Below are 27,928 nucleotides of genomic sequence, written 5' to 3'. Positions count from 1 at the left end.
TCTGGCCAGGGTCCTCTCCTCCTGTGTTACATCTGTATTCGTCTGTCATTTGCAACCGCTATTTATGTACAACGCTGCGTAATATGTTGGAGCTATAAAAATTCTGTTTATTAATAATAATAATAATAATAATAATAATAGTTATGCATTTCAGCTTTCATGCTCCATATGCCAGAAACCGCACTCACCACACATTGGCCAGCATTCTTGCCTAGGCATTAAGTGAAGCGCTCATCTGCAAACATATTTTTTCTATTTTGTTTACCGGAAACAAAAAAGTATGCAATTTTGTTTTTGTGTGGCTGACCAAAAACAAAAAACAGGTGCTAGGTCTGCGTTAATGGCAGTGTCTTGTAAACTTCGGTCCTACGTTTCTCCTTGCAATCTTTGGCCATCTTGAGTGGCTGGGCCAGAATGACATGTGCAGAGTTTATTCATTCCTGGCATGCGCAGGGGTGTCTGGGAATTGTAGTAACCAAAGCAGACGTTGCGCATGTACAGCTCGACTTTTTTTTTTGCTAGATACTCAGAATAACTGGGTTTCCCCCGATGACATTGGTGTGTTTGTGGGAAATTCAAATAATTTTGTATTGGATTCAATACAAAGTACTCTAAAATAAAATAAATTTTAATGCAAAACAATGTACCCTTTTTGTGCGTAAACAAACAAACAGAATTAGAATGCCGGGGGGGGTTAAAAAGCTAAAATCACAATACCGAGTGTTATATTCTCCCTTTAATGCTCGTGTGAACTCTAGTGTAGTTGAGCTCTGTGATTACACAGTTGTAGCTCTGTGACCTGGATTTGTTGTGATCGGCAGGTTGTAATGAGAAGTTCTTATTACTGCTGTCCATAGGCGTATCTTCAGAACTGTGCGTTCTTACACGGACGCCTGTTATCACTTCCAGATCAGTGCGTCTATACATAATAAATGTTAATGAATGCTGCGGCCTTTATGTTTCAGGCTTTATTGATTACCCGAGCTTTTATCTGTGCTGTTTAATCAGAAGGTGTGCTGATACTTCCTGACTGCTCTGTGTAACTTACATCGATCTGCTTTGTGCAGTGCGTGTTCAGTATGTTAGGATACACGTTCTCACTATCTTATCTCTGTATTGCATGCATGGTCATAATTCTAGCAATATATTCAGTTTGGAGGCATTTGGGTGTTTGGAATTGTTTGCTTTTTTATTCTTGTTCATGGCACAGTGGAATGCTTGAGAAAACATTATAATCTCTGTGGGATTTTTCTAATGGTTGTTTGTAGCAGCCTGATTCTGCAGTATGCCAGGACTTTTATCTTTCCAAGTACAGATTTGACTTTTGAGGAAGGTTACAGCATTTTTCTTCAAAAATATTTAAGGATCTAAGCAAAAAAAGGTAAATATATGTACTGTGAGGCAAGATTGTAGATGGTCACCTAGGCTTCTCGCCTGTAAAAGTGTGGGGGCTACAAGCCATTTGTATCTAGGAGTCGTCCGTATGTCGGATGTCCTTAACTCGGGGACTACCTGTACTGCTGTTCTCAGGGTGCAGGAAGTTTTTTCCATAATCAACTAGTATACACGGCATATTTGCACATTATGATAGACACCTGCCAAAAGGAACTCCTCCTTTACTGCCATGCTTACATTCCCCTCCATTGCCTTTGCTTCCATCCCTACCGGGTGTTCTTAGTCTAAGTACACACATCCGATGATTCTTGTCCAATAATCGCCTCAGGGCGGACCAGAATTTGGCGTATGTACAGCACTTGTCGTTCGTCATTCTGAGGACCGTCCTTGCAGATGACGACGGATGAGAAACGATCGTAATGCAAGTGAAGGGGGGAGAGCGCAGCAGGGTGCCGCTCCATCGTTCTCTCCTCTCCATAGAGCAGAACGGTGCAGTATGTACAGAGCTCCTTCATGCATCTTTCAGTCTTTTGTCGCTGAAAAGGATTGTAAAAGATCCTTTCCAGCGACAACTATTGCACGTGTGTACCCAGCCTTGAGAGTCTATGGCCATCTTTGTTGGCCGTAGACTCTTAAGGTCAATATGATGTATTTGCTGCACAAGGGGTTTACTTTATCCTGACACAAACATGAAGAGTCCAAGCACTCCGTTGCATTTGCACTGCCTAATATATTGTTAGAGTAGTGCTGCCAGGCCTTTAGACACCCCTTTGAATCGTAACTGGTTACTGTGAAAGTTTAGCTCTGCTTCAGTAAGATATAAACTAGGTCTTGGAGCCCAGAGACTTTGTGGAGCCTTGGATGTGTTAAATCCTTCAGTACGAAGTATGTGAGCCTCCTGCTGGGTGAAAGACTGACTACTGTTTGGCCAATAAAATGGTAAATGTGTCATTTGTTTGAGGACATAAAATCAAGCAAGTAGATGCGTTGTATATGAAATGGGCTTGTTGTACAAAACCCTGCACCAAACGAAATACTGCCATGCTGGACAATTGTTCAGGAAAAACTTGCTGGTTGTCCCTGCAGAGTCTGTTTTCTCCTCCTTTTTGGTCCCCGTTATCTTTTAGCTTCCATGACCTCAGCGGCTCTAAAAAGCCATTTGAGCAAAAGCTGTAGGTCCTGAAAGCTTGCCTTCCCAGGTCACTCTGCTACTGAGGCAACAAGAAAACCTTGTTTAAGCCTTAAATTGTTGCTATTGTCTATCTGTATGACTTTGCTGATTAGATGTCTCATGCAGCAACGTAACTGTTACTTCCTGGTACGACGTATCATTATCTATTCCTGCTTTCAGTACTTGGTGAGCGGTGGGTGCTTGTGGTGCAGAACACGGAGTGTTTAAGAAAAGGTGCCGTTTCTTGAATGGACATGTCTGTCCTTATCCTATGAGCGTTCAATACATGTCCAGGCAAAACATGTTCACACTTCTCTTCCTATCACAGTGCACTGGAGGTGCCTTCTGCTGTAAGCAATTGCACCCACCTGGCTGTTTTTGGGTGGTTACTGAAGCGTTTGGTCACAATACAGGTGCTGCCACCTTCCTACAATTTCTTCCCACCCGGCTTAAAAAAATTTCTGGGTTGAGCACTGGGTCATTAGAAATGAATGAGTACACTCCCAAAGAACATGCACAGTTCAAGTTTAAATAGGGCTACATTTTGGATAGATTGGACCAGCATAGCTTGGACCACACAATCTGTTACTCCAACAGGAGCACAGAACAGATTACAGCATCTGTCAGGTTTGATTGCCTTTCATGTGGTGGCATGAGATTTTCCCTCGTATCCAGAACAGAAATGTAAAATCTCCAAAGAACACATTGCAATAAAACTTTGACTTAAATCATAACCTTTTCATCACTTCATAAACTTTGCGCCTGAATTTCACTTCAAAATACTAATCAGCCAATAGATTGTCTTGGGGGCAGGGTCCTCTCCTCCTGTATCACTGTCTGTATTAGTCTGTCATTTTCAATCCCTATTTAATGTACAGCGCTGCGTAATATGTTGGCGCTATATAAATCCTGTTTAATAATAATAATAATAATAATTGTCTGCCACTGACAGGAAACACAAATAAAAGATTATCTTAATACAATGACATCAATTGCGCTGAATATTTCCATCCCACGTAATTGTCAGTTACAGATGCACCTAAATGTGCTCATTCCTAAACGTTATTTTTAAAATGTTTAAACATATTGTTTTATGTCTTATATATTTATCAGTTCTGCTAAATATTTGTTTTTGTTTTTTTCCTTTTTAATAGTTGGCAAACATGAATTAACAGGCCACAAAGTGGCAGTGAAGATCTTGAACAGACAGAAGATCCGAAGTCTGGATGTGGTGGGAAAGATTCGCAGGGAGATTCAGAATCTTAAACTGTTTAGACACCCTCATATAATTAAGCTGTAAGTATTCTGGGTTCACTCACTCAAATCAAAGTTCATATTTCACTATTGTGAGCAATTGTGCATCCTTTGAAAGTCTAGCTTATAGGAAACACAGGTTGTGCAATGGTGGCTTCTTTCTCAATGACTGTTGCTTCATTGTGTTGTAACCTGTTTACATTGGATCATTTTGCAACATTTGTGAACATATAATTACGAACATAAAAGTGTCTGCTTTTTACCCTTCAGTGTTCTCCCCAGCCCATTTTAGCTGGGTGCACCACCCGGCACTTGTCAGCAACCACCCAGCTGTTTTTGGGTGGTTACTGAAGAGTTGGGTCACAATTCATGGGCTTCCACCCGCCTTAAAAAAAATTCTTGGTTAAGCACTGCCCTTTACTCTCTTCAAAGACTAACTTTTGTCTGTAATTAGTCTTGCCTCCATATTTTGTCTTGCATTGAGTGTACCAATGTGTGGAAAAACAGGCACCACCAAGGTATGCCTACCATGGGTGTTAAACCCAGGCATTTTTTAAAGCTGGATGGGAAGAAGTTCTAGGTGGGAGGCTGCCCCTGTATTGTGACCCAACTCTTTAGTATCCACCCAAAAACAGCCGGGTGGTTACTGAAAAGTGCCAGGTGGTGCGCCAGGCTAAAAGGGGCTGGGGAGAATACTGCAGATATTGATGCTAGTTGGGGAGTTACTCCACTTCTAGATCCAAGGAGATACTCATTATGGGCATGCTATGATCAGTGTAGCTTCCAGTAGAGTGTATGACCACTAGATTGAAGAAAAGGGCATTTCCATATCAACAGATGTTAAGCCATACTTTATGCAGTATGCACATTTGTAGATTAAATTAGAATTATGTTAATTTAGAGTCTGTTTAAGAATTAAGAGTTAGCAGTTTAGCACATTGTCACTGAAAGCCATTGGTTTACACCAGTGATCAGCAACCAGTTTTTGTATCTTGTAATTATATTAAAACATGCATTTTGAGGGACCACAAGGAACAGGATATTAAAATAGTGCATTACCTGGCAAAATTGGTAGTTGTCTAGTTAATGCGTTCTGAATGGGATCTGTTCATCCAGGATTTTAAATCTGACCTTTAAAGAATTTGATGAAACCCCATATGAATGTACAATATTGAGTGCAGGAATATTCTAAATTTAATGTTGAAATTGCTGTATAATTCTGTGGGGAGTTCTTCAAAAAAGTATAACTATACACATGCTGACCTCAGTTTTACATCTCTCGTCAGGTATCAGGTGATAAGTACACCGACAGATATATTTATGGTGATGGAGTACGTGTCAGGCGGGGAGCTCTTTGACTATATATGTAAGAATGGGAAGGTAAGACAGGATTTATTTTGTTCTAAATAATGACCTGCATGTATAGTCTTTTGCATATATATATATACCCCCCCCCCCCCATTTTAATAATCAAAAACTGCGTATTTCTAATAAAGCCTTTCAGTTTCCATATACATATTGTTTTAGACCCGGTGACCTGATCTCTGAGTCTCTTCTCTTATTCTGGATAATGCAGGCTGATTGGAAGCGGCCAGCAGAGTGCTATCCATAGCATCCTGAAAATAAATACTGACTACCTAAATGTCTGCTTTTTTCAGCCAGTTTCCACTTTTACCATTATATGGCACACCCCAAAAGTCATTATGAAATTTCAATTTTTCTGCCTAGCAAGAATGTTTGTCAAATCTCATGTATATCTAGTTTGCTGCCAACATCTCAAAAAATCAATGGTACAATACGTGCAACTTTGGTATATGGGATTTTTAAGGCAGTCAAATACGAAAAAAATATAAAAATAGGTAAATTTTATATCAATAAACAGAATAACTATACATAATTCACTCTCTATTATAAACCAGAATCAGTGTGGCCATGCCCATAAATATATAGGCAGGTATCTCCACCGATTTAAGGATAAAATTATAAATGAGAAGTGATCAACAATATTTAAATGTACATAATTGTAGTGATACTGTAACCAACTTCTTTTTTACAATGCGACGTGTTTCGCAGATACACTCTGCCTCATCGGGGTATTGTAAGTACAGTTCACCAATACAGTATATACGCACTAAAAATAATATAAATGGCTAACATAAGTAACTTAAAATATTCTCTTTATCAAATAAATCTCAAAAGGTAAATCAAATAATACATAAGAAAATTATTATCTATACATACCATAGATGTCAAAAAAGGGGTGTGTAACTGAAGCCTGACACAAGGCACAGAACAAAAGATGGAGAAATCTCCAAGGCAGCACAGGATTAATGGCTCAATAAAGAGGTATAAAAGTTTGCCAAATCAAAATGTTAATCTTCAAGGAAGTTTATATGCCAGTGTCTATATGTTTGCATACATACATACATTTGTCCTGTAATATCAAGTAGATTGGACTTTCATCACCGATAATAAATGGCATCCCACCAGAAACTTTAAAAAGTTATAAAAAAAAAAAAGTATTTTCTTAATTATAATGTCCATGAAAAATTAAAAAAAGATGAAATATATTGAAATATTATCAATTACCATGTAAAAATGTCAAAATTCAGAACGCAGCAATGTCAAATAAAAAAATGACATTTCTAACATATCCATAGAATGCAACATTAATAATTCTGAAGGGTACACATCATTATTCAGTATAAAAATATTAACGCAATTGAAAGAAAGGGAGCAAGTCCACAAAACGTTTTGTACGTACAGGCATAATGCCGTCCAGGAAGGAAACAATGTTTTTTCTTGTATGGAAATAGATATATAACATTGGTGGATGCAGTGGTGGAGTATTAAATCCAAAAAGACCAAGAGGGATGAAACGTGCTAGTCTGCCCAGCACCCTTTTTGCCCTTTGCTAACTTAGCCCAATATGGTCTGTAAGAATAGTTTTTTCCTTCAACAGAATTCCCCAGTTTCTTAACTGGACATTTCAGAAAAGTTGTGATTTTAGGGAAGTTCTCGTGGGCCTTTGTGTGTAAAATCATGTAATTAATGGATGCTCTATACCAGCTACAGACTGGTATGCCTTATATTGTCGGAACCTGCATATTAGATTTTAAAGAAAGAAATGCTTTCTTGTTAATGAAAAAACATTTTTTGAATATAAGGTGAAATTTACCCATGTACTTTATGAATAAACCAACTTGGCAATCAAGGTTGATATCTTGGGTCCCATAGAGGACATCTAAACTTTGGTAAACAAAGAAACTTTTGATTACTTTGCGAGAGTCAGTTAGCAGTCTTCTTTCCTTGAATGAAATAGCTTTCATTTTCTGGGGTGTTTTTTATTAGTCTTTGCTGGCCCATCTCCCCTGACCCTGCCCTCCCCTTCTCACATAAATGAATTTTGGCTGCTGTAGATGACATTTCCTCCAAGATGTTGGCAGCAGTCTCATAATTTTAGAGGTCTATTTGAAGGAGACTCTGTACTCTTTGACTAGGTTTGGCAAAACACTTGCAATGGTATATTTAACAAGCCAAAATAAGTTCATATTCTGGGTTTCTGCTTAATGTTTGCATTCTGTTTTTTAAAGGGAACCAGTAAGGTATTTTTAGACAGTTGTTTAATTTTTAATTCTCTACTTTCTCTATAGTTGGATGAAAAGGAATCTCGGCGATTGTTCCAGCAAATTCTGTCTGGGGTTGATTACTGTCACAGGCATATGGTGGTGCACAGAGACTTGAAGCCAGAGAACGTACTTCTGGATGCTCATATGAACGCAAAGATTGCTGATTTTGGTAAGTATTGGCATGTCCTGTGTGTCTGGGTCAGACGTGTGTATTACCTACTACTTATGTACTCAGCTTTCCCTTTGTATATAAAACCTAGCAGGATTTTTTATTATTAATAAACAAGATTTATATAGCGCCAACATAATATGCAGCGCTGTACATTAAATAGGGGTTGCAAATGACAAACAGATAAAGACAGTGACATGGGAGGAGGAGAGGATCCTTTCCCGAAGAGCTTACAATCTAGGATATTTTAAAATTGTATAGTGCCAGCAGTACAAACAGTAGATTTTGTAGGACTTTTCAAACCATTTTTCTTCTTTTTTAATAGGCCTTTCCAACATGATGGCCGATGGAGAATTTTTACGGACAAGCTGCGGGTCTCCCAATTACGCTGCGCCAGAAGTAATTTCTGGAAGGTATGTGTCATCCACTAAAATGAGTTTTCAGCCAAAATGGGTAAAAGCATGCAGCATAGGTCTTGGGTAACATAACATTGCAGGCTTCTAAAGAATCATGCCAGGCATTATGGAGCTGGATGCCTGATGTTTGGCAAGTTCCTGAAGTCACCATAGGGTAATAGCACTGGAAACATCAGCAGTTCTTGTGTCAGAACAGTTGCATATTTTTGAGCCCATATCTAATGTGATTGTAATACCTGAAAGATGAATTCAAACCTTACATGGTCTTACGCAGGTATACAGGCTCCTCTTCTGCTCCTCTTCTTGTTACATTTTAGTCTGCTTTACTGGGTGTGTATTAGAAAAAACCAGCCCACTGCTTGCATGTGGATTGTGATCTCTTGGAAGGAGAGAGCTGTTTTCAGGAAGCTATGTACAGTGCCAAAGGATGATTTTTTTAGTGGAGTTTACTTGGTGTTAGTCTACTGAAAACGCTGGTCAGGTTGTCACTGCTATCCCGGGCTTACCCTTCAAGCCTTTTTGCTATATATGTCCCTTTTGCACAGTATACCTCATTTTTGGTCTGGTTAAGGTTATGTGACCTTTTAATAGAACCTTTCAAAGTTTTGATAAGTAGAAAAGGATTAGAATTCCACAAATAATGGCAGTGACAGATTTGGCATTGTATTTAAAATAGAGATTTGTGGAGAGATTAGTAAAAATCCTGTCTTGTATGTTGTACTTGGGGACTGGAGTTGAGACATTTATTTGAGAGTGGCAGTGGTAGTTTGCTGGTACCTTGTATGAAAGCATATGTCAAGGCTCTGCAATACTTCCTCAGATCTTTGTTTTATCCCTTAGACTTTACAGGTACAGAGCATTACCTGTTGGTCTGCCAGAAATGCTCGGCTCTTAAAGTGGACCTATACTGAGAATGTAAGCTGCCTTTGTGTTTTGCTAAACTACTCAGCCACTTTGTACACTTTAAATGCCACAATATGATTAGTTATTTCAGGTGTAAATTCTGCACAGTAAACTGAAAAATACCTTCCATATTGCTGTAAGCCTACAAACGGTTTCCTTTTCTAGGCTCTATGCTGGCCCGGAGGTGGACATATGGAGCAGTGGTGTCATTCTTTATGCTTTGTTATGTGGGACTCTTCCATTTGATGATGACCATGTGCCAACCCTTTTCAAAAAGATCTGTGATGGCATATTCTACACCCCCCAGTATCTCAACCCCTCCGTGATCAGCCTTCTCAAGCACATGCTCCAAGTTGATCCTATGAAAAGGGCAACCATTAAAGATATCAGGTAAGCCGGCAGCATTGTTTTTGATCAATAGTAATTTCTTTCATTTGGTTAAAGTCATGCATAGTGAGTGGTCAAGGATGTTTTGCGTTAACCATACAAATATAAATACCCTAATACCTGTGCTCCATGGTTCCTACTGATGGTGGTCCCTTTATTAATGCACAGAACTTCCCAGCCATGGAGTCTGCTGGTATCCAAAAACCTGGCAGTGTGATGACTCTGAATTTACTGAATGGATCTGCTGTGATATTCAAGTCTCTTACCTATTTCATATCTTTCCCTTCTCCCCTTTGTTCCTTGTTTTTTTGCAGTAGACATTGGCACTGCCTCTGTTATGACAATCCATATAGCTCTACTTCCTTGAGGGAATAGGTTTGTTCATTGTCTGGCTTTGCAGCGTAGGTGTTTAACAGCTTAATAGCAGGAGTTAAATTTACATCAGACCATTTATAGCAGGAGTGTCAAACACAAATACACAGGGACAAAAAAAAAACTTAAAGTCGTGGGCCAACCTTCAAATGTATTGAAAAAATTTAGGAAGTTTTTCCTTCTCATTAGATATAAACTCTTTTCATATGGTAACAGAGGTTTTGCTTCACATTCAATTTGGCACAAGCTTATAGGAGAGAAAGAGGTATAAAATTTTTTTTTTTTTAGTTTTATTTAAGAAAAAAATCTTATGCCTCTTTCTCTATTTGTAGCCTTCTGAGTAAAATTTTAATGGTAACCTTTTTGCACAGGCTAACAATAATAATAACAATATTCTTCTATGAAAATCCAACCATCCAAGTCAAAGCCTTGGAGTAGCAAGGAAAAGTACAGTTGAGGGGGGAGTGCTGGAAATGCCAGACACGGCCAACGCAGAGCTAAATCTTATGATTGGCCCGCCACTAAAACTCCCTCTTTAAAATAGCGCCGCTAATAAAATTCCCGACATTATTTGCACCTATAAAACAGTCCAATGTGGGGCTACGCAAAGGCGAGAGCCCACTGGTCTATAGACGCAAGTGATGCCAGGAATTTTAATGCAGCGGCGGGCCAGCTGCAGTTCATATTTAGGATTCCTCCCCCAGGCCAGAGTTTGACACCCTTGATTTAGAGTATCAGTGGTAAGCACTCTTGCCTATGCATGGAGTTTGAGGATTCTCGCCACGTTTGCGTGGGTTTCCTCACTCAATCCAAAAACATGTGGTGGCAGCCACAGTGTTTGTCATGGTGAGTTTCTTTCTGTTGCAGTTCAGCATTGCACTGCGCCAGTTCTAGGCATGGCTTGAATACTGACTGAACCAGTTTGTAGATGAAAAGCTTAACAAAACTAATCATTACATAGTTACATAGTAGGTTAGGTTGATAGAAGACATAAGCCCATCAAGTTAAACCCCTAGGGAAATAAACATATCCCAGATATAAAACCCTATAATACATAGTTGTTACAGAGGAAGGTAAAAAGAAAACCCTGGTCCAATTTGCTTCAACAGGGGAAAAAAATTCCGTCTTGATTCCATGAGGCAATCGAATGTTCCCTGGATCAACAGTCACTGTTATTTTTACTTTAACTCCTTAATATCCAGTTATATTCTGTGCTTCTAGAAAAACATCCAGCTTTTTCTTAAAGCAAGCTATAGTAGTTGCTGAAACTACTTCCTGAGGGAGATGATTCCACATTTTCACAGACTTTACAGTGAAGAATCCCTTCCTTATCCGGAGCTTAAACTTCTTTTCCTCCAGACGCAAAGAGCGCCCTCTTGTTCTTTGTAATGATCTCAAAGTTAATAATGGGGAAGAGAGTTCTCTATATGGACCATTATATATTTGTACAGGGTGATCATATCCCCTCTTAAATGTCTCTTCTCTAGAGAGAATAGATTCAGTTCAGGTGATCCAAGTACACTATATCAACTGCTATTCCACGGTCTACCTGTTTACTTACTTCCTCATAAAAAGAGGATAAGAGCAGAAAGTCCTCCTGTGTTTTTTTTTTTTTTTTTTTTTTTTATCAAACTCTCTAGGACCTTTCAGATGAACATACTATGGAGAGATCCCAATCATGCTTTACCCTAAAACAAAAACGCCTTGTGAGCTACAGAGGAGATTAAAGCCCTCTGTTCCTGACTGACTGATTTCAGCATATTCTATAATTTTTCCTCCCCAGCCTGACCGTTGTCTCACCTACTTAGTAATTGGATTTTATGTCTTTCAATCAATATGGCTCTGCATGAAATGTATACTTGGGAATAACCACTCCTCCTGGCTGACAATCACCCCTCTAAATGCAGTGAAGAAATAACTGGGTTTACAAACACTATAAAAAAAATAGGTTTCCTTTATAAAAACTTTCTTTTTTTAAAATATGGTAATTTCCCTTAGAACAGAAAAAAAACAGGATTTATATAGCGCCAACCTATTACTCAGCGCTGTATATTAAATAGAGGTTGCAAATGACCAACAGATACAGATAGTGACACAGGAGAGGGGACCCTGCCCCGAAGAGCTTACAATCTAAGAGGTGGGGGAAGTAATACACAATAGGTTGGGGGGATATGGAGTAATGGGTAAGTAGTGAGGGTTTCAGAAGATGGTTAGGCAAGTTGGGAAAAAATGGGTTTTTCAGTGCCCTTTTCAATGAGCAGAAAGTAGGAGCAAGCCGAAAAGGAATAGGAAGACCATTCCAGAGAGTCAGGGCAGCTCTCGGAAAGTCTTGGAGCCATGCATGTAATGAGGTTATACTTTAGCACTTCTATATTTCCTACATTTTGTTATAAACTGACTTTGTCCTAATTTTGTTTAATTTTAGGGACCATGAATGGTTTAAACTGGAGCTCCCAAAGTATCTGTTCCCAGAGGACCAAGCCTACAGCTCAAACATGATCGATGATGAAGCCTTAAAGGAAGTGTGTGAGAAGTGTGAATGTACGGAGGAGGAGGTGCTCAGCTGCCTGTACAGCCGCAATCACCAGGACCCATTGGCTGTGGCGTATCACCTGATCATAGACAACAGACGAATTATGAACGAGGCCAAAGATTTTTATTTGGCTACGAGCCCACCAGATTCATTTGTAGATGAGCCTCATGCAGCCCGGCCTCATCCAGAGAGGGTGCCCTTCCTGATTGCAGAGTCCCCCCGCCAGAGACACACGCTTGATGAGCTGAACCCACAAAAATCTAAGCACCAGGTTGGGGTAAGGAGAGCAAAATGGCACCTAGGGATCAGAAGTCAGAGCCGACCAAATGACATCATGGCGGAAGTATGCAGAGCCATGAAGCAGCTGGGCTATGAGTGGAAGGTAAGGGTTCTCATTGTTCTGCTATAGCATGCTTTTTCCTGTTATTTACCATAATTTATTTAGTGCCAACATATTACGCAGCGCTGTATATTAAATAGGGGTTGCAAATGACAAACAGATACAGACCGTGACACAGGAGAAGGAGGAGGACCCTGCCCCGAAGAGTTATAATAGGAGGGGGATATGGATTGGTGGGTGAGTAGCAAGGGTTTGAGAGACACACAGGCAAGTTTGAAAAAATTGGTTTTGAGTGTTCTTAAATGAGCAGAAAATAGGCGCAAGCCGAATAATAAAATTATTACTATTAATAATAAACTTATTAATAATGTTGACAAACTATTAGAGACAGTGACACTAGAGGAGAGGACCCTGCCCCGAAGAGCTTATAATCTAGTAGAATAGGAGGAAAAAAACCATTCCAGAGAGTTGGTGCAGTGCATGTGATGATATAAGTGAGGAAGTCATTAGTAGGTCATTGGAGGAGTGAAGAGAACGGCTAGGGGGGTATTTTAAAGAGCTATTGAAATGATAAGAAATTAATTTATTCTGCTGAATACAATTTTAATGGTGGAAACCGCAAATTGATCTTTTCATAGCCAAGCATTCATACTCGTTACATATGTGTTATTTAATGCAGAAAGTACCTAAATTTGAGCTTAATTTATCCACTTGCAGTCCCATGTGCAGCAAACCTCAGACTGGGGGAGAAAGAACTGCAACGCAACTATCTGGTGTCTTCTCCTAATGTGTAATCAAGGACCATGGTGATAGTGGAGGGAGCAGAATGACAGATAAGACTCTCCTTTCATTGTTCAGTCACAGGCTGGGGGGTTGGGGTGTACAAGACCTGTAAAAGATCCCAAATGGTCTCATCTCCTACCAGAGGAAACTAAATGGAAATAACAATTCATTTGTCAGGTATTTTATCTATTTTTTTAGCAGCTTTCTTCGACTACGTACGCACGTCAGATGATTCTTGTCCAATATTTGTCTCGGGGCTAAAATATGATGAGAATCTGGCGTGTGTACAGCGCTCATCATTCATGGGATCTGTCCTGGCGGATCCATGAATAATTGAAATAAAAGTGAAAGGAGGAGAGCCCAGCGGGGTGCAGTTCCGTCCCTCTTCCCCCCCTCCCCTCTCTATAGACCAGAATGGCGCTATATGTACATCGCTCGTTCATGCATCATGCAGTCTTTTGCCTTTGAAAAGGATGGTGAAGGATCCTTTCCAGAGACAATTATTGCACGTGTGTACTTGGCCTTAGAGGTAAGCTTTTTAAGTGCAGAAGCACCTAACATTGCTTAGGAGCTCCTACACACAGGTGGAACAAGGATTTATCAGTGACTGACTGCTTGTGTAGCTCACTTTATAAAATACAATTTGTTTTATATGAGTAGTGACTGCAACACTTTGTGTTTACCTAATAACTTTAGTTGCAGGATTAAACTAATAAAAATCACCATTGTCCTCGTGTATCCTTGCGTCTAGCCTTCAAAAAGTCAGTGATATTTTGTTGTACCCGGACCAGACAATGCATTCTGCTTGGCACATCTCTGTCAGGTGCACCCATACTGAATTATTGAAACCGTATGGTGCAGGTTTGTCCAATCATGGGCAAGTCTAGCAATGACAATTTGTAGAGATCTCTAATCTAGGACCTTCAATTCGTGTTTTTAGGTATCATTTAAAGGTAAATTGGTGTTCTCCCCAGAAAATGTTTACAGCTGGTAGGCTTCTTCCTCACATAGGCTGGGTGGTGGCTAAATTAGAAATGGCATGCACAGTATTCTGTAATCCTAGAGTTACAGAAAACGGTGCAGTTACTTTTTTAAGCACTACTCTCTCATGTGCTTCAATCCTATCCCCCATTCCTGCTGTTCCTTGCAGATTTATGGACATGGCTATCCACATTACCCTCTGCTCTTGAGCCTGCAGCTACACACTATTAGTTTAATTGGCCCATTATGTGAAGTCTGTTATCAGACCACATTCCCTGACCCTATACTCTATAATCTATCAAAACAATTGCTCTTGCCCTTTGCACAAATTCTCCTTACCAAGTGCAAGTTTTTTTTTCTTTGCCATGGCTGGTAGTATTTCATTTTTTGCATTGCTGCTTGAGGTTTAAATTCAGCGTCCACAGGCTAATATGGCTATCTGGGGAAAAATGGTAATTTGTCACAAACCAATATGGCTCTGGATAAAAGCTGTGCTGGGAAGTAGCCATTCTCACAGTGTCCAAGTGCAATCTAGATTCACCTACATATTAATAGGAAAAGGCATGCCGCTTTACTAAGGTGTTCATTTTGTCTGTACAACCCTGAAATTGGCCCTTGATGACTAGGATCCACACACGCGCTAAATACTGTATTACAGAAATAAAAATATTGTTTACTATTTAATTGGCCTGTATGTGGCCCTTGGTTAATGGGTTTAAGGACTATTGCTTTAGAGAATGGCTATAAAAGCCCTTCCCAGTTATTCCTACACTGTCATGCAGAGAGTAAATATCCAGCTTCTTGATTATTTGCCTATTAAGACATTGATCATGCTTACGGTTATTTTAGTTTAACACACATTCACAGAAGTTTCTTCTTTGCAGGTGGTGAATCCATACTACCTCCGCGTTAGGAGAAAAAATCCAATAACAAGCATGTACACAAAGATGAGCCTGCAGCTATACCAAGTGGACAGCCGAACATACCTGCTGGACTTCCGCAGCATTGATGGTGCGTAATACTGCTGTGCAGGGATTTTACTGTTTATCTGCTACATTCCTTGTATTAACCCCCCCTAGTGTTCTAATTCTGTTCGTATTTCCACGCAAAAAGCGTTACATTTGTTTTTGCATGGAAATTTTTTTTACATTGTAGGCCTATAACTTTTAGGCGTAATTCACAGAATATGTCCAATACAAAATTATTTGAATTTCCTGCCTCTCCTCCTGCCCCACTGAAGCATGCACTGACGTCACCGGGAAACCCCGGAGATCGTCTTTGCATTCGCTGGCTGGAGATCTGAGGGAGAAGATGTGTCCTCAGGACCTGCCGGGGATGCAGACGGAACAAGGTTGTGTTTTTTTTTTTTTTGGGGGGGGGGGTTAAGGGACCACTGATTACTAATGAGAGTATTCCACCTAAAAGCACATACATATATGGTGTGCTGGATTAGGTGGTGGCAGAACAGCTATAGCCAAGCGAGGCCAGGTTTACTACAGGTCCTATGCTCTAATAACAGCACAGTACCACCTTAGCAGGTAAACTCTACAATACAAGTGTTAAACCTGAATCCAACTTAAAAGCCCAACCCACCCATTGCACTAATCACTGCATTTCCATGACAAATTGTGTAAGGACATCACAGCAGGGAAGTTTCCTATCTCTGTATGATGCTTTCAGCAGCAACTAGAATTGACCACTTTCTGCTGGGAGAGCCATCAATCAACACATCTGGGTTGGGAAGATCATATTCAAAAACACTTGGATAAAGGAAGCAGATACCAGGGACACAAACACAAAACTCATCTGCTTCCATGCTTGGTGGTGCAGAAATTTAACCAGGGGAACCAACAAAAATTACCAGGAATGTTGCAAAAAAGCAAATATGACGGTATAAATACACAAACACATGCTTGCATCCTGCACCATGAGGCCTGTTTATCATGGAGCGCAAAGAGCTGCTCTCCATACCGCAGCCCTATGAACACTGCAAACTTTCAATGAGATGAAAGCAAAGTTACCACCAGTCCTAAAGCATGTCATTGGAGTCATAATAGCATGCCTGTGAACACTCACATGTGTTGCTACACATACTGCAGTTTCTATTGTGGGTTTCTTCTGAAGTGGGGCAAAGACTGCTAAATAGTTTCACCTCAAGTGTCACACACACATTGTCAGCGCTCAATGAACTATAGAGGAGAGGACATGGCTGAGACAAATTACTTCTGTGGACAAGAAACAAAACTAGCCTTTGCACCGTAAATGATAAGTTGGGCACTAAAATGTTAATGCCAATAAACATCCCAGGTGTTTTTTTTCAGCCGCTGTAACATTTGAATAGTTGTGGTTGAAGTTATAATTTAGTGTGTACCATTTACATAAGCGTGCAGCCAAAGTTGTCAGCCAGACAGTTATCTGAGGGAGAGGAGTAGTTCCTTACCCCCTGTGTAGGCTTCATAGCTCCAACAAAGGAAAGATGTGTATTGATAGTTGGAGGGAGAATGAACCTCCTGAGACATCATGTACCTTGCCCCGAGTAGCTGATGCTTTCTCTTTTATATACTTTGCTAATAAACCAGCTGCTTTTTTTGTGAGATCATAAAATGACTTGTTATGTCTTTCAACAGATGACGTTACCGATACCAAATCGGAAAATACCACCCCAAGGCGGTCAGGATCTGTTGGCAGTTGCCGTTCGTCTCAGAAAAGTGACTCTGATGCCGAAGCCTCAGCCAAGCCAACCAATGGTTCTGTCCCTTCTTCACTGACCTCATCTGTAGACTCCTCCAACAATGAAGTTGTCCCTCGACCAGGAAGCCATACTATAGAATTCTTTGAAATGTGTGCAAATTTAATCAAAATCCTAGCGCGATAGGCTGAAGCCGTTTTACCAGATTTCATTTCCAGCAATAAGCATGCAGTAACCTGTAGCCAAAATGCTTCCAGTCTTAATCCAGTCCTAGCACACAAAGAGCTGAAAGCAACATCACAAATGCAATTTGCACATAGATCTGACATTCCTGTCAGACCTAAAACAGTAAAGCTTAATGTGTGATAATTATTTTTAACAAATACAGAAATGGCAACAAAGGTATAAAATCTTGTATATATATATTTTTTTTTTCTTCCAAGGTTGACTTTTTAATTGCACATTTTATTGAACACTGGGCTGTGTCGTGTATTCCTGAGACACCACATTCGCTTCTTATTTTTACCTACTTTGTTTTCACTATTTCACTTTAAAGGGAAATTTCAGGGTTTATTTTAATTTGGTTGCTGCTTTGGAAAGTTTATGCTCTGAAAAGGAAGGTATTGTATGTAAAGCCTAGAGATCTGGAATTATTATTAGCCAATATTTATATAGCACTGAGATATTACGCAGCACTTTACAAAGTCCATAGTCCTGTCACTAACTGTCCCTCAAAGGGGCTCACAATCTAATGTCACTACCGTAGTCATTTGCCATTAACCCCCCTAGCGGTAATCCTGAGTGATTTGGGGGGAATCTCCATTCAAAAAGCCGAAATCCCGAGTCACACTCGGGGTCGCTAACAAGATTTAAAAAAAAAACCGTACCTTTTTCTGTTGGCGTCCCCCAGTGCCCTACTGGTCCCAGCAGCTCCTTGGGACATGTCTTCCCCCTCCGATCTTCAGCCGGCAGACGCAGAGACGATCCCTGGGGTTTCCTGGTGGTGTCGGTGCGAGTGTGATAAGCAGCGGGAAATTCAAATCATTTTGTATTGAATTCAATGCAAAATATTTGTATCGAGTCCAATGCAAAGAAATCTTGATTTAATATATAAATAATTATATTATATATATATTATACAAGCTACTGTACAGTTATTACATGTCCCTGTATTAAAATTTTTAACAGATCTTTGTGTTTTTTTTTTTACCTAAAGTTTAATAAATATTGGACGTATATTTCAGTGAGTTATGCCTAAGTATCATAGGCCTACCATGTAAAATTATTTTCCATGCAAAAAAAGTCATGCTTTTTGCGTGGAAATACGGGCAGAATTACAATGCTGGGGGGTTAATACAGTCCAAGGTAAATTTTGGGAGGGCTGGGGAGCTAATTAACCTAACTGCATTTTTAGAGGAAACGCCAGTACCCAGTGGAAACCAACACACACACGGGAGAAACCTGCAAACTCCATGCAGATAATGTCCTGGCTGAGATTTAAACCACTGAGACCTGTGTTCTTTATTGCAGTTTACCTGAAAGAGAAAAAAAGACAGACAAAAGCAATGACATGTCAATGAATATGTATCTTTGGGGAAGGGCAACCCTTATTTATTGTACGGCGCTGTGTGATATGTTGGCGCTATTGAAATCCTGTTTATTATTATTTTTATTAATAATAAATAATGGTTATAAGCCTATATGAACACAGCTGACTTCTAGCCTTACTACAGAGCCATCTACTGGTGAAATGTGGCGTTAGGTCATTCTTAGTCATTTATGATGCGTTAAGCGGATTTGTGACTGAAGACATATAGGATGTCAATTAGCAGGATGATGTTTTATCCGATTAAGCAAGACATTTAATTGTCTTTACTTTTGCTGCTATTCTGACCCTGAAGTTATTTTTAATCCTCAGCTCAAACAAACACAGGAAAGGTTTCATGGCTTGGGATCCTTTTCCCTTCCTTGTATGCACAACAAAAGAATCCCCCTATCTTTACTTCATTACAACCTTTTATCTCAGAGCAATAAGGCTGCAAGCTGCTTAGAAAAAAAACCTGAAAATCCCTTTTTAAATCTAATCAATTTGGTTTATATAATGCTGGAAATATAATTGGAGTTTAATGAGGGAAGATAATTTGTACAAATGTAATAAGTGTTCTGTGCTTTTCTTTTTATATAAAAGTTGAACATTTTTTTTAAATGGGTTTTAAACATTGGAAAAAACTGAAACTGTAGAATGTTACTTGGCTGGATGAATAAACACTGACTTTTTTTCTGGTAATAGCAAACAATTCAGGCTTTTTTTTCTTCACAAGTGCTCAACTGGCATTCACTTGCTATTTTTGTTTTTTTTATATTTTAAGTTCATTTGAAAACATATCGAGAAATGCCTGTACTACCTTAAACTCTATATTGTATGTACAAAGAATAACTGCATTGGAGTTGTTTTTTTTTTTTTTCCCAAGCCTCGCGCCAAGACATTTAGGGAATATAATTTGTATAAATGCAGATTTGTGCAAAGTGCTTGTCTTTCTTCTCCTATTTAACAGGGAAAGAAAAAAATGTAAAGGAATGTCTTCTCTTAAAATGCATATACTACTATTAAAGAGAACTAAACATTGAGAGAAAAGTGGCATCTATTAGATGGATTTACATGTATGCTTGTCTCAAGTGGGGTTAGCAGATATTTATTGGTTCTATAGTGTCTTGTATTTTAAGCTGGTCATGGTTCAGAGAAAAAACTAAGTGGCTTTTAGACTGCAAACCCTCTTTTAAATGGCTTACAACCTGTACAGTACCTTTGTTGATTAACTTTTATGGGAAGCCATTGTAATCCAAAAGTATGAACAAGTTGTATTTTTTTAGTTGGCTTTATGTAAAGAACAATTGTTTGTTTAAAGCAGTTTTCTCGCTGCTCCAAAGCACCCCCTTCCTGTCCAGACAGCCTTAGGCTGGGTACACATGTGCAGTCATTGTCAATAGAAAGGATCTTTCACGACTGTGCGATGTATGAATGTGTGTTGTTAATACAGCGTCGTTCTGCCCACCCCTAGCTGTGCTCTATCCCCTTCACTTCCATTATTTATTTGTGAATCCATCCTGGCAATCGGTGTACACATGCCAGATTCTCGTCCGATATCAGCCCTGAGGCGATTATCGGATGAGAATCATCGGACATAACATTTCTCCTAAACCCAAGAGATCTTGTTTACATGCAGACATTAGTAAATCTCCCCCCTGATAGGGACAGCAGTGCTAACATTACTGCCCCCTCTTCTAGCTTTTCACAACACAGCCCCAGGCTTTTTAATGGTGGGGAAGTGATGGATACTCAACCATGGTGCTGACAGTCTAAACCCTGCAGCACTTCTATTGTTAGGTTGTACGTACAGTGGGGGTTGTGCAAATTTAGTATGTGAAGATCTGCTGGTTTACAAGAAATTGGATGATTGGAAGACAACTGCTTCAAACAAAGTTTACTGTGTCCAAAGGTCAGATTTAAAGTGAATGATCAGCCAAAATCCCAAGGGTGGGTACACGTGCAATAATTGACGTTGGAAGGGATTTTTAACAATCCTTTCCAACAACTGCTCGATGCATGAACAAGCGTTGTACATACACCTCCATTCTGCTATATGGATGGGGGGGGACTGAGTGGCACCCTTTCATTACGATCATTCATCGTCTGTGCATTTGCCGTTCTGAACACACACACACACCCCTACCTCATCCAATATCAGCCCTGAGCGGATGATTGGACGAGAACCATTGCACATGTGTGCATAGCCTAATTCTTGGATAGCCTTCGCAAGCGTTAAACAAGTTTTATTTACGGTTGTCACAAAATTGAGGGTAAATCAAAAACTCCAATGTTCTCAGAATGAGTAATGAGAAATCTAGTATAGGGGAGGTGGTGGTTTAGGAACAGAGAAATTTTGTTTTGAAAAATTTCACTTTAGTTGTACCTCTGGGGCAGGAAGTGAAAAGAAATTTGACCAGTGATCTGTGAGCAGTAGAAAGCAATCAAGGTTTCAATAGAATATGGGAAATGTAAACCCCAGCTAAAGAATTTTGGCTGTACTTTCAATTTAAATCAAACCTGATTATTGATCACAATTTGTGCACTTTAAACTTTAGAGCTAAATTATATAGAACCTTGTAATCATTCAGCAGTCTAAAATGACTTCCTTGCTTAGTCACATTGATGTAAAGTGCTGCAAATAGGACCATGGGACCGGTTTCAAAGTATGAGGATTCTTGGAACCTTTAAGTGATTTATCTTTTCAAAGTGGTCAAAATAGGATTCTGCATACATTAGGCCAGATTAGTTGATGTAATGTACTGCTTTTTGCTATGTTTAATGAGCCTATTTTGCTTTGATGTAACCAAAACTATAAACAGGCATGCAGGTTGCTGCTATTCAGCATTCCTTTCCCATTTCAGGGAATTTCCAGTCTATTGGCCACTTCTTCAAATACTCAGGTGAAGGTCTAAATCTAGTTTATATGCAGCCCTTAGTGTGCAAAGCTGTCACCTCTGCTAGAACAGGCACTTGGAGTTCAGTTTTGTTATGGATTGTGCCCCAGTTATCAGTTTGCAAAAGTTGACTAATCTCGTCAGTGAAACTTGTGGCATGCTGCCTGGACTTCACCATTATTGCAGAACCATGAGCTCACTCTAGGGTTCACTATTAGGCCCCAGGTAATGACTACAAGAGTTGGCTTGTAGTTCCATATTTGAGATTAGTAGGTTTGAGCCTAGAAACAAGCTAAACTTCCTCTACATAAACATGGCAGCTTAGTAGGATTTGCTTTACAGATAATTGTCCCTACAACCTGTTAAAATGTAATACCAGTCAGTGTTCTTCCCAGGCCCTTTTAGCTGGGTGCGCCACCCGGAACTTTTCAGTAACCTCCCGGCTGTTTTTGGGTGGTTACTTGAGTCGTGTCACAGTACAGGGGCCACTACTGGCCTAATTTCCTCCCACCTGGCTCAATCAGATTTTTGGGTTGAACTGGAATCTCCAGTATGGGACACGGCTGCATGTATCTGATCCCTGTGTCTCCATGCTGTTTCCCCTGGCCAGCCTTTATACCTCCGTGTCTCGGATGAGGTGATTTGCAAATGGAGCGACGCATTCATCATGCCATGCTCTGTGCAGGGAAACTGTCATGTTTACTGGTGGCAGTACTAGTGTCCCTATACTTTATTGCATGCTGCCAGTCCATTTTAAGTGTCAATCATTTTAGTCTTGGTTCTCACTATTTTGGATGCAGATCAGCATGTCTTATATTGTAGATGTCCCCAGTTCCAAAAAGGCAGTTTGTGCCCAACATCAATTGTTTGCTAACTTTTCTATTCCAGGACTTTTATACATTTATTGCAGAATCTGTGTACCGGTACATTCCCGGTGTACTGTTGGGATTCAGTCATTTCCGTTTCTTGTTATACTGAAATGTTGGCTTGTTTCGGATGTTAATATAAGATTTGTTACATGATCTGATGATTAGTTGTGCAGAAACTGTAATCCAATTGTGTATTGAGTGTATGGTGGCACTTTTGGTAGTCATCTTCCTGATATGATTTATATCAACTGTCATGTCATTAATTCATTGAAGTCAGGTTAAGTCATTGTGAGATGGTTGCACTTGGGGCATATAATATGGTTTTGTGATACCTTGATTTAGGAGAGATTTGCGGGTTAGCCAAATGTGCAATCCTCCAATTATATTCACTTACAATGTGCATTTCTAGCCTAAAGCAGTGGCAGTTTTGTATGTGAATGACCTTTCTGATTCTGCCAATATTTTAAAAGCATGATAATAGGCAAGCAATACAAGGTATTTGCAAAGCTTTCAACTTGGTGCCTTGTTTTAAGCATTATCAGTATTTGAACATGTTGGATATCAATTGGAGTATTGACTGCACCTAAAACTAGCTGATGGAGAACATTAGCAATACTTAAAGCTTACTGAAAGCCCAAAGCCAGACTGTTTTCTGGCATTTCCCATCGACTTGCAGCTTCCATCACTATAAGTGTTTATAATGAACATACAGTTTGTCAATCCCCCCATTCATTCTCTATAAAGTACAGTGTTCCATGCAATTATTTCTCTAAGCTGGGGGGAGGGAGAAGCTTGTAGGCAGGAGGTCAAAAAGTGGACGGGGCAACGCATGACATATCGGGGTTCCCACTTGTTGCCAAAAGAATACAGTAACTTCTTTAATTGTCAGCTTTCTACTACCCCTCCCTATATTTTATTCCAACTTTCTAAAGCCCATCCTCCTAGTATGTCCCATTTTCCCACCATATTTGTATTATGCCCCACAAATGGACAGGGTCCTCTCCTCCTCCTGTCTCATTGATTGTATCTGTCCTTTGCAACCCCCATTTAATGTATACTGCTGCATGTTATTTTGGCCCTATACGAATCCTATTTAGCAACTGTCCAGTGCTTCTGTATTAGGACTCTACTTTTCAGTAACCATCCAAAAAGTTCTGGGTAGTTACTGAAAAGTGCCGGGATGTGCACCAGGCTGAAAGGGACTGGGCCAACACGGACTTCCATCCAGCAGCTGCAAAGCGATAACTGTACTGCTGACCTGAGCCTAAATTCTACTGAAGCCTTGCAAGCAGCTTCCTTATAGTGTCAGCCGGCTGTCCTAATATTATGGGTTTAATTTCCTTGGAGCTAAAGGGTGCTTTATAGTCAGCAAATTTGTTGCTAAGCTTTGAAAATGTTTAACTATTTTGTTCTGTTTGAACACGTTAAAGCAAAGGTTGAATTTCCTTCTAGAATGGAGCTTAAAACTGATCCTAGACTAGGTATGGCATTCTCAAGATTGCAAGCCATGCCCCTTCATTGTCTACATCAAATGGAAATCTCAAAGCTGACCTAAAGCGCTTCATTCTTCAGAATGCTTGTTTTGGTTGACATTGGAATGATTTCTATACAGAAAGGCTACTCCTTTCTATTAAGAGTTTGGGGGAGGAAAATCTGGAGTCCCCCTGCCGATTCCTCCCCAGTGGTTCTAAACAATAGGTGTTAATTAGCACCTTTTATTGATCTGGAAACATAAGCTACATACACACTTCCAATTATTATCGTTGGAAAACGAACGACGAACGTTCATGCACGATATATATGAACGATCGTATAGCACCGATCCTGCACATAGAGTTAACGACACGATCGTTCGTAGATATTGTACACACAATAGATACGATCGTTTGAACGATAGAGGAACTATGTGCACGACAGGAAAGTGAACGGACGTTCGTTCATCACGCATGCTCTGAACATGGACGATCAACGAACGACCGTACACACGAACGATGTTCAACGATCGTCGCCCAATCCGATCCGTCGGTCCGGTCGTTCGTTTCCAGCGACTTTCCTCGTTCGTCGGCGTCGTTGGTTACTTTTTTACGAACGATTTTTTGCCCAATCGATCGTTCGTCGTTCGATTGGAACGATAAAAATTGGAAGTGTGTACGCACCTATAGACAATTACAATTGTCTCCAGCATATGTAAAGATCTTAAAATGCAAATTGTTCTCATTATTGCCTCTGCCTGGGGCCTGACAGTGTTGTGTGATATGATGAGTCCTGTTTGGGTTCTCTTGTGCTGGCTTTACTATTAGGATTATCATCTGTGCTGCAATAACAAAAGAACGTGGCTAGTTTTTTTAATTTTACTGTTTGCTTCTCAGCCAATGCAACAGTTGTATTTCAATCCGCATGGCTTCTCTAAGCTTCTAGTTCCCTAGTAATCAGACATGGGTGAAGAACAGTTGAGGCCTTGACAAATGCCATCTGTGCCCTACTCGAATCCTGGTACTAACATTTTGATTGGTCCATTTTTGAAGAACCATAAAGACTTCTGTGTACCCTTATGAGCCTATTTGGTAAGGTACCACATTGAGCAGTGACCTGTGGAGTCCAGACATCCGGGTTCCAGCACTGGGCATGTCTTTTTATTGAGAAATCGATCAGTAATATGTAATCTACCAGCAGAATGTGTGGATTGGGCTGTTCAGGAAACTCATAGCACTGGCTGTACACAAGTTCAAAAATTGTCATGGGAAAGGATCTTTCACGATCCATTCCAAGGACAAAAGACTGCACGATGCATGAAGGAGCACTATACATACAGCACTGTTCTGCTTTATGGAGAGGGGAGAGCGACGGAGCGGCACCGCTCCATCATTACGATCATTTGCTGTCCGTGTATCCCCACCAGGACGGTCATCAAAACCACAGACAACAAGTGCGGTACACACGCCAAATTCTTGTCTGATAATCGTCTCAGGGCTGAATCATCTGAAGTGTGTATGTAGCCCAAGTCTGATCACAGCAGGCTGTATGTTCCATCATAAGGTAGCAGTGCAACCATTTCATACTAATATTACATTCCCTGTGCAATCATTTCATGATCTATAGAAAAAGCTTCTATTTTATTCCCTGTATTAGTACTGTGAAATCTAAATACTATGTTTGCCTATGCAGTGTTCTTCTGGATGTAAATTGTTTTCATCTACAGCCTGATATTGCATTGCAGTATATTGCATAGCTCTGACTTTTGTTATGTTGATTATTCCTTGACTGTATGCTGCTACCAGTCAGCCTTATATTCAGGCATTCCAGCCAAGGTTAAGGGACGTTTAGAACAGATCTTCTCATTAAAATAAACATGGCACCCATATGCTATTAGACAAAGGGCTCTATTTATAAACCAGTGAATCTGATATTCCCTGGTGGGAATATCTTCCATTGCCATTTAAACACATGAACATCATTGATTCTCCAGCAGGGAATGGTTCAGTGAACGTCACATTCATTGTTTTTTAAATAGATTCCAAAGAGTTTGAACTCATAACGGTCTGTTGTGCATCGGGGAGAAGTTTCTGAATATTTTATTTTCATTAAGCCTATAAAATAGCTGCTTAATAAAAGGACAGATGCACTTTATTTGTGATCTTTAGGGCTGTATATTGGTAGAATTCTGTTAATAGACAAAAACACAAAGCCATTCCGTAGACCAATGTTACTGTATTAAAATGTCTTCCCCAAAACTGATTTCCATTTTCTACATTGAATCGTTGGCTGGCTCAAGGACAGGTTCTCTTTAAAATAAAAATTGCCCATCACCACTCAAGACTCCTAACCTAATAAACAGCAACTGGCTCCCACACCCCAAGATGCCTACTTACATCTTTGCTGCTTCCTCCAGTTCAGGGTTTCTTAGCCAGGGTTCCTCAAGAGGTTGCTGGGGGTTCCTTGAGCAGTTTTTGACTCTCAGGTCTTTTTAAGTGACACCAATGATCTTTTTGGCTATTTCCAAGTGGGATATTTTTCCCACTGGCCAGCAATGTAAGAGGTTCTTCCTACTGACCACCATGGTAATGTACTTTGATCTGTGGATATAATAATTATAGAATGGGTTCCCTGAATACCTGAAAGTTATTTCAAGGGTTACCCCATATTAAAAATCTGAATGGCTGCTCCAGTTTTTTCCTTGGCTGGTATTTGCCTAGTAACTACTTTAGTAGTTACAAGTGAACCTGTCCTTTGGTGCCTTGGAGCCTTTGGAAATAAGATTTTCATACTTTTCCATCAGTATCTGAAGTGATGAACATTCATCCACTTAAAACATCAGTTTTGGGTTCACTTTAAGAAATCACTTCATTTTTGGAGGGTATATTTTATATATTGTCCTGCAGGTATCCTCATGATAGCAAGTCACTTCAAGAAGTGTCTGTTAATATAGAAAACGTGCTGCAGGTGTCTGTTTATTGTTATCACAATTCTTGGGACCGGTATTTTCTGACAAGTGCAGCAAAAAATGAAGATGAAGGTGTCGTCTGGACGGTGTTGTCTATGCGGTTGTGTGCACTTGTAGTTATGCAACGTTATAGATATTTGGTGCAATACAGCAGAGCTGATTTGTTGTAATCTATGGCAAATATCACCCGTGTGTATTACAATATAAACATTGAATAAAAAATGTACTTTATCATCATTGGTGTGTTGGCTTTTTTATGCTTGTGCTCCATTATTCTACTGTTATGCTTTGGAACATAGAAACCTATCACGGTCATACAAATGTCATGTGGTTGTAGCCAAACCCCAGAGCCTCACAGACACAATGAATTGCTAATTTACTGAGCCACCGAGAATGGTGCGTATCCTGGTCCACACCTTCCCTAGGGTCAATGGGCCTTTTTTTTTTATTATACAGTATTTATATAGGGCTGACACATTACACAGCGCTTTACAATATCTGTAGTCATGTCACTAGCTGTCCCTCAAATGAGCTCGTAATCTAATGTCCCTAATATACATACATAATGTCCTACATCTTTAATACAGTCTAAGGTAAATTTTTGGGGAAACCAATTATCCTAACTGCATGTTTTTTTTTAAATGTGGGAGGAAACCGACATACCCAAGGGAAACCCACACAACACAGGGTGTATAGGGTATAAACTCCATGCAGATAGTGTCCTGGCCGAGATTCGAACCTGGGACCCAGTGCTGTAAACACCAGAGTGCTAACCACTGAGCCACCATGCTTTTTATAAAAGCTCTCCAATAGTGGAGAAGAGGGGACTATCATAGGAGAACCTGCGTGATGCATGTGCTGTATGTGCCGTGTTTGTTAACCCCCCAGCGGTATTCCCGTGTGTGATTTGAGGTGGATTTTTCAGGCAAAAAGCGGTTTTCCCGAGTCACACTTGGGGTCGCTCGGTGTCCCCTGGTGTCCTGCTGGTCCAGGACACTTCCTTCCTCCTCGATCTCCAGCTGGTGTATGCAGAGGTGATCTCCGGGGTTTCCCAGTGACATTGGTGCATGCGTGGGTGCAGGCGGGAGGATGTGCAGGAAAGTTAAATAATTTT

At 40.0% G+C, this 27,928-nt stretch overlaps 1 protein-coding gene across 1 annotated transcript; it reads left to right on the top strand.

Annotated features, from left to right (window-relative positions):
* Positions 1 to 1,208: 1,208 nt before the first annotated feature.
* Positions 1,209 to 27,051, top strand: PRKAA1 (protein kinase AMP-activated catalytic subunit alpha 1). Its single transcript, XM_072416636.1, has 9 exons — positions 1,209 to 1,381; positions 3,721 to 3,862; positions 5,107 to 5,200; positions 7,474 to 7,618; positions 7,944 to 8,031; positions 9,103 to 9,327; positions 12,122 to 12,611; positions 15,218 to 15,344; positions 16,961 to 27,051. Exons 3-9 carry the CDS (start codon positions 5,141 to 5,143, stop codon positions 17,206 to 17,208), a joined length of 1,383 nt encoding a protein of 460 aa, XP_072272737.1. The 5' UTR covers positions 1,209 to 1,381; positions 3,721 to 3,862; positions 5,107 to 5,140; the 3' UTR covers positions 17,209 to 27,051.
* The last annotated feature ends 877 nt before the right edge of the window (positions 27,052 to 27,928 follow it).

This window comes from Pyxicephalus adspersus, chromosome 6 (genome assembly GCF_032062135.1).
Source record: "Pyxicephalus adspersus chromosome 6, UCB_Pads_2.0, whole genome shotgun sequence".
NCBI classification, from domain to species: Eukaryota; Metazoa; Chordata; class Amphibia; order Anura; family Pyxicephalidae; genus Pyxicephalus; species Pyxicephalus adspersus.
Note: the sequence above shows the minus strand (reverse complement) of the source record. Positions and strands in the feature narration are given on the sequence as shown.

What these genes read in the sequence shown, in the direction of transcription:
- PRKAA1 (XM_072416636.1), top strand. Translation starts at nt 5,141, where the DNA reads ATGGTGATGGAGTACGTGTCAGGCGGGGAGCTCTTTGACTATATATGT. An exon ending in CGCAAAGATTGCTGATTTTG is followed by an intron (nt 7,619 to 7,943) that starts GTAAGTATTGGC and finishes CTTTTTTAATAG; the next exon opens with GCCTTTCCAACATGATGGCC. An exon ending in AGCTGGGCTATGAGTGGAAG is followed by an intron (nt 12,612 to 15,217) that starts GTAAGGGTTCTC and finishes TCTTCTTTGCAG; the next exon opens with GTGGTGAATCCATACTACCT.